This window comes from Volvox carteri (genome assembly GCF_000143455.1).
Source record: "Volvox carteri f. nagariensis unplaced genomic scaffold VOLCAscaffold_75, whole genome shotgun sequence".
NCBI lineage: Eukaryota > Viridiplantae > Chlorophyta > Chlorophyceae > Chlamydomonadales > Volvocaceae > Volvox > Volvox carteri.
In genome coordinates, this window is record NW_003307618.1 from 277,082 (window position 1) to 285,655 (window position 8,574).

General features: G+C 59.0%; 1 protein-coding gene across 1 annotated transcript in view; it reads left to right on the forward strand.

Annotated features, from left to right (window-relative positions):
* The window catches only part of VOLCADRAFT_107737 (uncharacterized protein), a gene marked incomplete at its 3' end in the record, with an annotated part of 15,115 nt that extends 11,282 nt beyond the window's left edge, over nucleotides 1-3,833 (forward strand). The window contains exons 25-31 of the mRNA XM_002957522.1: nucleotides 363-638; nucleotides 1,042-1,130; nucleotides 1,590-1,710; nucleotides 2,043-2,207; nucleotides 2,422-2,559; nucleotides 3,213-3,326; nucleotides 3,573-3,833. Of these exons, the coding sequence (XP_002957568.1) occupies nucleotides 363-638; nucleotides 1,042-1,130; nucleotides 1,590-1,710; nucleotides 2,043-2,207; nucleotides 2,422-2,559; nucleotides 3,213-3,326; nucleotides 3,573-3,833 (1,164 nt within the window). The remainder of the gene's footprint in view (nucleotides 1-362; nucleotides 639-1,041; nucleotides 1,131-1,589; nucleotides 1,711-2,042; nucleotides 2,208-2,421; nucleotides 2,560-3,212; nucleotides 3,327-3,572) is intronic.
* Nucleotides 3,834-8,574: the final 4,741 nt, after the last annotated feature.

The window sequence follows — 8,574 nt, forward strand, 5'->3', positions numbered from 1 at the left end:
GGGGGGGGGGGTCGATGGGGGGAAGAGCTGAGGGGACATTGCTGGGTGACGGTTATTCGGGACCCGTAATGTAGTAGTGAGATGCGGTGGGAAGGGGTGTTCTTTTTTGTCGTGCAAACTGCCGGGCGCTGCCTGCTGCTTTTTGTTACCCCTGCTAAAGCCGTGGACGGAGGATGGGAGCTGGGTAAGGCCGAGAGGGGTGATGATGACCCGAACCGCCGCAACAACCGCAACCACCACCACATACACAAACACAAGACCACCGACCCGCTCCTCGTCCAACCGTCGGAAAGCGACCAACTCCCTCCCCCTCCCGGCTCGGCCACCAAACCGCCGCCGTGTCTCTTCATGCACCTCAACAGGGTGAGACGGTGCCGTACATCATTTGTGTCGAGCGCAAACGTGACGATGCAACGGCCGCTGCCGCCACCGCCGACGGCCCAGCGGCAGCCGAGGGTGCCCCCGCCCCCGCCGCCGCCAACCCTGCCCCCGCTACTACCGGCGGCAACGGCACCAGCGCTGCCAATGGCGGCGGCACTGGCTGCAGTGGCAGTCTTGCTGAGCGGGCTCGCCACCTCGAGGAGTTACGAGACAACCCCTCCCTGGAGGTGGATGTGGAGTACTACCTGGCTCAGCAGGTACGGGGGAGGTGGGGGGACGGGGGGGTGGGCGGCGGAGATTAGCAGTATTGCCGAGGTGGGAGATGGGACTGGTGAACCGGTTGGGCGCTCTCACTGGTTTCCTCTCCCGACCGGAGGAAGGTGGAGAGGGCATAAGCGGGGTGTGTTGTCTCGGGGGTAAGGACAGAGGCTTACCTAAGGAACCGCGAATGGTGAGTAGGGAGTCCGGAGACGGGCTGCGAGGGGCGATGTGGGGGTTGGGCCTACCAGGGTGACTCCCTAAACAACCCCCCCCATTTCTGGCAGCAGCTTCACTCGTTTGTGGTTCGTCTTTCCCCCCATTTCCCCCCTCACTGGCTCCCTCTCCCCCACGGGGCCCAACCCACCCCACTCCCGCCAAACACGTGCCCTTTCCCCGCAGATACACCCTGTCGTATCCCGGCTGGTCAGCCACATTGAAGGCACTGATGCCGCCCACATAGCGGACTGCCTGGGGCTGGACCCGACAAAGTGCGTTTGAGGGGGGAAGGGCGACCGCGGAGGGGAACGGGAGGGTTGCTCCTCGGTATCCTACCTGGGATCTCTCATTTCCTAGCTGATGCTGCGTCTGCTCACGTACAGGTGCTGCCGTTGTGTGTCCTGGTCTCTTGTGCTGCCCCCCTGGCCCCAACCACTTCTTAGCCCTCCCACCACACACACACAGACACACAGACACCTCCCTCAACCCCCCCGAGCAGCTTCACTTGTTCGTGGTTCGTCTTTCCCTCGTACCTTACAGACTGACTATTATGTGTCTGCCCCACAGTTTGCCGTACTCACATAGCTCCTGGCTGATGTCTGTTGTGGGGGATGTCCCCTGTTTGGTGGTTGCTGACACCGCCCACTCACTATCTACGTCTGCGTGTGCCTGGTTGGTTGGTCGTCGGTTAAGTGGTTGGTGAATTGGTTGCTTTTGGTACTTGGTCGCAGGTACCGGGGCACCTCTGGTGCTGGTGGCTCGGGTGGTTTCGGAGGTGGTGGTGATGAGGACTCCGGGTTGATGGTGGGTTCATCCATGGGGACACTCATGGACGAGGAGGATAACTTCAGGGTGAGTGCGTGTTGGGGTCGGGGGGGAGGGGGGGGGAAGTGCGCACGTGTGTGGCGTGTGTATCCATCGGGCGGGTAACATGGGCTTGTGCCCGAGCCATTATTTCCCTTCCGTACTCAAACACTCTCCGTCATGTAGCAGGTATGACTCTTTGAAAGGTCTTTATTTTATTTAAGTTGATATTCGGTGAATTTCAACAATACACGGATGCGACGGTTGCCTCCAAAGCACCTTCTCCCCTCCACAATAACCCCAATCCTGACCCCCCCCTTCTGCTCCCCACCCTCTTGACGTCCCTCGCCCCCAATCACGACTCCTACCCCGGCGAACAGTCCTGCTCCCCGCTGATGCTCAACAGCCCCAACGGCTCCTCCTTCCCCCTGCGGGGTGTGGATGCGGTGCTGCGGGGGGAGGTACTCCCCGACCACCTGCTCACCCCCCTGGACGCCCTGGGGGATGACACGGCCAGAGTGGGGCTGGCGGGGCTGGTCAACCAGGTGACTTACGAGGGGGGGGGCGGGGGGGGCCTAGGAGGGAATCGCATGGTGCAAGAAGCAAAGGAGTCATCGGCCGACATGTTCACAGAGCACTGAACTGCCTTAGGCGAGTACAAAGTGCGGTGGAGGGGAGGCAGGGGCCCAGGGCCTGAGTAGGGGGTGACTCCACTGCTCCCTCTTAACGGCAATCCTCCGCTTCCCATCCGCGCTGCAGGTGCTGCTTCGCGCCCATGAGGCTGTAGCTCGCTACTACGACGGAGTGCTACGTCCGGATGATGAGACGGCGGAGGTGGCGGGGGGCTGCAGGGCCGCTGTGCTCCGGGTGCCGGGGGGCGGCAGTGGGGGCACGGCGGTGGGCGAGGAGGGGCATGTGTGTCCCGACCGATGTGCCCACCCGGACCCCTCCCGCGGGGGGGTGCTGCTGCGACGAGCCCTTGGCGAAAGGGAGCTGTACCTGCAGGTAATGGGGGTAGTGGGTGGTGATGGTGGGTTCAACTGAGGTTTTAAGGTTCACGTATTGAGGAGTTTGTTGGGGTTCTAGAGTTATTAAAGAGATCCACGCGTGGTGGGTGGGTGGGGGTTTGGGAGGGGAAGGACAAATCACGAACTAGTGAAGCTGCTGCCAAGGAAAGAGAAGCAGAACTGACCAGTAGGCGTTCTTAAGAAGTGCGGCGACCTCGGGATGATGTAATGAAGACGACCGCGGAAACCTACCTACCGCCTAGCCCCCAAGACTAAAATAAGAGCGGACGAAAAACAGTAGAACGAGGCCGTAAAGAAATAAGGCCTCGTGTAGCGGCGGCGAAAACGTAGTAGAGAACTTGGTTGGGGTGGGGATGCATGTGTGTGTTTGGGTTGATCATGGGGATGTATGGATGAAGGCATGTAGGGGAGTGGAAGCATGTATGAGGCGTTTATCGCCTTTCTTGCCCAAGTTCCCTGTCAAGCTGCATTTCCGTCCCCCACCCTCTTCCCCTCTCCCCCCCTTCTTATTGCCCCGGTCAGCTGTGTCACTACTACCGGCTGCTGCACGTGGAGGGGGCTGTACGGAGGCAGTACTGCCGTATTCGGGCAGCAGATCCCAAGTCGCAAATCGCAATGGAGGACCTGCGCGCCCTGGTGGGTGGGTGGGTGGGTGGATGAGGAGAGGGCAGTGTGGGGTTGGGATGGCGTTCGGAAGCGCCTCGGGGAAACGAGCAGTGCTTTGGAAGATTGTTGACATGAAGGTGTGGAGAGTGCTGCCCTGCTGACCCGTGACATGGTCCCTCCCCAGCCCATGTCGGCTTTTGATTGTTTACTCTCCCCCGGGCCCCCGCACCGCTGCCCCTTTTCCCCCACCCCCTCGCCCCGCCTCCCTCGCTCCAGATCCCGGAGCCCCTCAGTCGCACTCTGGCCAGTGCGGCTGAAGCTGTGGACAGCATCCGCCGCTGCAGTCACTGGCACTGGGTAGATCTGGGCAAGTTGTTCGGGTGCCTGGAGGGTGCAGCACCAGCGGCGAGGGCGGCAGCCACGGACCAACACCAGCAGCACCAACACCAGTCACTGCTGGCGGGTGCAGCAGCCGCGGGTGGGGGAGTGGGGGTTGGGGTGATAAACCTGGGCTCGGTACGGGGTATGGTCGCGTGAGGAGGGGAAGGGGGAATTTGGGGGAAAAAACTAAGTCCCGGATGGACGGATGGATGGATGAGCCTCACATGCATGCGGGGGGAATTTGAGAGCGGGTCCCGGGGGAAATGATGGGCATGCGAAATGACGGACGGACGGACTCAGGGGCTTAAGGGTGCGGTGATACGGATGGGAAGTGGCAAAAGCGGACATTTACATCCGCAGGTCGGAGGCGGGACAGATGTGCCGATACGAGGTGGGGCATTACTAGTGGGTAGGACAGGGGGCGGGAGAGTGGGGCCGTGGAGGGGGCAAGGGGAGACCACCACCAGACTTCTGAGGACAGGGGCAGCGATCTTGGTTGAGGAGGTGGACGTGAAGGAAGGGGGGAAAGCTGTGTACGGTCAGCGGCCACAAGGTGAGATGCCCCAACCGTGAAGAAGGCGACCACTGAAGAACCGTGCGTGCGCGCGTATTGCCTGCCTACAAAATTGATCGTGTTGTGCATCGGCTCATCGGCGAAGATGCAGCTTGCACATTTGTCGTTTCGGCTACCTTTTCCGGGTCGCTCCAGACAGCCTTCTGGACGGCCCGGGCTTCTGATCCGTGTTGGGAGGGTGTTAGGGGTTAAGGAACACCGTCTGCGGATGTCTAGTTGCCCGCGGAGCCAGGTTACTTCCGGGCGACTGCGGGGTATTGGTTACTGCCCATCAGCCGCTGCTGGTATCTCCAGGTATATGGCAGCTATCGAGACCGGGGTAGGGGAGGGAAGAGGGCCGGAAGGTAGGGGGGTTGCAATGGAAAGGGGCTCTGGATTTGGGACAGGGTTACGTCGGAAACGGGTTTTGATTTGCGTGCCGATTTTTTGTTGGGCATATACTGGTTATTGGGCTGTTAAAGCGGCAGGATGAGTTGTAAGCGGCTCAAGACGGATTAACCGCATGCTGTGTCGTTTTTTGTTGGGACTTGTCAGCTATTGGTACTGCCGGTGACGCCCTAATTGTGTTTACATCGTTTACATAACACCGCGATGGCAAAGCGCGCGCGCGTGTGTGTGTGTGTGTGTGCGATCATCGCGCGATGGCGTGTTTAGGGTTTGAAGCTGGACTTCCTTGTCTAATCGCTTGTGTGGATGGACAAATTACCTGGCGTGCACATCTACAAACGCGACGTCATCTTTGCGGTCAGCAATGGCTGTGAAGTGAGACCAAAAGAAACGTTCTTCAAATATGTTTGTAAATATAATTTAAATTCCTCCGTTTTGAAAGTTAATGCGATACTGAATATCGTCTGGATCATCCCGCAGCGCAGGGTCAAACGACGCACCATGTAAAACTCCCGATCTGTCCCGCCTGCCCACTGATTTCAATTCACTCCATGCCATCACAGCCCCTTCTTTCCATCACCTTGTCCAGACTCTTTTACATTTTAATACACGTGCAACAGCTCCGCACTTCCCGCTGCACTTCCAGCCGTCCGTACTACATATTTAGAAGGACGACAGGCATGGCCCAGGACCGCCACAGACGCTGCTCGAGGCCCCTACTGGTCCCTCACAGCTTCGGCCCATCACATCAACCCCCCGTAGCCGTTGGTACGGCCGCACCACCGAGGCCCCGGCCCCCGGGAAAGCTGCCAAGCCCTCCACCACCTCCACCTCCACCACCACCCGGAGGGATCAGGCGCACAGGCCCCGGGAAGCCGCCGGGGAAAATGCCGCCACCGCCGCCGCCACCGCCACCGCCACCGCCGCCGCCACCGCCACCGCCACCGCCGCCGCCGCCGCCACCGCTGGGTCCGTTCTCCTTTGCTTGTGTTGACCACTTGACTCTGACAAAACGAATGGTGCGCAGGTTGGGGGCACACAAGGTTGGGACCTTGGCTTTGTCGTTACGGAGAATGCGGCATGCAGCCACCCGCAGCCAGCTTGGAGGAACCCAAGGCACGTATGGCATAAAAGCTTTTGCCAATACACAACAATTGACAGGCTGTCTGGTTCTTTGGGTAAGCCCCATTCCTGCCTAACAAACTGCCACGCAGTCCTCCTTCCATGTCCAAATAACGTCCCCCTGCCCGTTACATTCGATCGTGTGTGTAGCCACGTGATCGACACCCGCGCAAACAGCACCCCCTACGGCGGTGTGTGCCCACCCAACCCAGCCTAACAAAACACCCCGCGCAACGCAACTCAACGCAGCACAGCACAGCACAGCACAGCACAGCACAGCCCTACCTATACGTGTCATACCCGCACACACCGCGTTGACTGTCCACCGACTCAGTATCCGTTGTACCTCCCAATAACCCCGCTTCCTCCCATCCCCCTTCACGCCGTACCTGCCGTCGAACTGGCGGGTCATGGAACAAGCCACAAACTGCGAGATGCAGATGGGGGTGAAGCCGGGCGGGGGCAGCTGCTGAAGCAAACGACGTAGGCGCAGGAGGGCGCCGCCCAGCAGCGAAGGGGACCCGGAGCCCTCATCCAGCCCTGGAGCCATGATGGGGAGTGAGACCAACGGAGCACGGGGGGGTAGCAACCCGTGCGCGTGTGGTGGCAGGAGGGTGGGTGGTGGAGTTAAGGGGTGGGGAGGGAGATGATGCGGGGTCGGTTCCCACCAACGCGCGCGATCATCATTCTCAGAAAGCCGCCGATTCGTACAGCAGTCATCAGGAAAATGTGCGTGATTGTAGTGCGTTTGTTATACGGCATGAGCGACATGGCCGATCTCGAGCTTTTGTCTGATGAACTACGACATCTGTCTCTTGCCGTGCGATACATGCACATGGCTTGCAGGAGGCATGCGGGACATTTTGCGAGGCTGTCGACAAGGAAAAAGACAAGGGCCAAGGGGCGGAAGCCCTGGACAACAATGCCCAAACCCCCATACTTCCATGACATGCCGCTCAACGACAACACGCCATCACACAACGACCACACGCACCCAGACTGCACAGGGCAGGTAATCGGAAATCTATGCACTTTAGTAGCGCCACACTGCCACACGTAACTACAGCCGAGCAACCCCCTACAATCCCTGCGCTGTCTATCAGCAAGCAGTCGATAATCTCAGTGGCCAGACGCATAATGCGGATGCACACAAGCGCCAGGCCGGCTCATGTCGACAAGTACGATGAGGTTACGGCGCCGGAACGGTCTGCACCTGAATCTGGTCATTGCACTCACCATTGGAGGCCCCAGCGCTCGCCGTAACGCGGCCTGGGGAGGCGACCAGCGTCACAATCGCCACCAGTGCTACAGCTGCTAGTAATCGCCGCTGCATCACGCCGCGAAGTAAGGATAACAACGGCGCCACCGGCCCTACTTGGACAGGCTTTGTTGCTGAGTGCAGCTGCTCTTCTTATAATGACGCTGGGACTGGCGCCTGGAGAATCGCAGGAGAATAATGTAGAGGGTGGGGCCACAGGCAGCAGGCGTCGAGACGCCGTTAATTGGTTTAACGAACGCGGGTGGGTCAACATAGGAGAGCAAAGCGGAACTGAACGGCGACGGCGGTCATGTGGTGAAGTACCCTAGGGCCCTGGCGAAGCACCTGAGGGAAGCCTGCAGATTCTATCAAGACTAAGGAGGACTGCAGTCAGCTGAGATTCGGTTGGGTGGTTCCGGCAGAGGACGGACAGTGCCCATGTAATTGCCTAGGCACAAGTTTACGGAGGTAGGAATCGAACGTGTAGGAGCTCACCTAAGACCCTCCAAGGAATACAACCTTCAGCGTGGGGGCTTGCGGGCGGCAACTGGCGCGTTACCTTTGCCCTCCACTGCAATACCTGACACTTCTAAAGCCCTTATACCACGATTGCCCAAGCTGTGCACGGGTTGGGGATTTGAGCATTAAGCATAGCTGCCAGTTATGTCATGGTCAGAATTGGCTGAAGGTGGTTGACAGGTTGGTTAGACGTTTTCTGACAACGTTCCTAACTGAACTGTCAAAAGGCCGTTGATGTTCCCAACGAACCATCTTTCTCTCTCTCCGTTGTAGTTCCTCTCGGCCATCCGGGCGGAGTTTGATTGCAGTGCAGTGCTGCTGGTGACGACCCTGATCGGACGTTGGCTGCCAGAAGCGGTGCTGCTGCAACAAGTGCAGCCTGTCAAACATACTCTCAATGTCAGGGAGACTAGGGCCCCAGTCATCCGAAATGTGGGGCATGTGCTAGGGGTTATACTCTTCACGACGAGGTAGATATGTTTTTTTGTGTTATTCGGCAAGTAGCAAAGTATGGTACTCGAACACCGGCGAGCTTGCCATCGCTGCACGTGATGACAGTCGTCAATTGATTTTATGCGACGAACTGCGACATAGTCAGCTCTCATTGTTGGTTGGCTGTTGGTTGGCTGCATGCTTGGTGGGGAGTATGGCCGCACCTTCGCGTTGGCACCAGCGCGTTTTTGCTGTCGCTGTCGCTGATTTTTCTCCTCTCATCATCCCTTAGGACATGTCCACTCCCCTTTTCTGAGGGAGCGATCGGCAGAGGACGTAACGTGCACGAGGCTGAACACGTCATCATGTACGGCAGACAGCAATCCCTCACGGTGTGGGCAGCTTACCTCCAGATGCGTGTGCGCGAACAGCCCCTCACTCTTCACGTGACATCCACCCATCCCTCGTGAGAAGCTCTTCGTGCGCCTGCTCGCACGGCCGCCCCCTCCCATCCACCGCTTCGAAATGAGTAACTTCCCTGTGCTCCCACTAATCCGTGGCGTTGTACAGTCACCAAACTCGGGAGTCACCAAGCCGGGGTCATT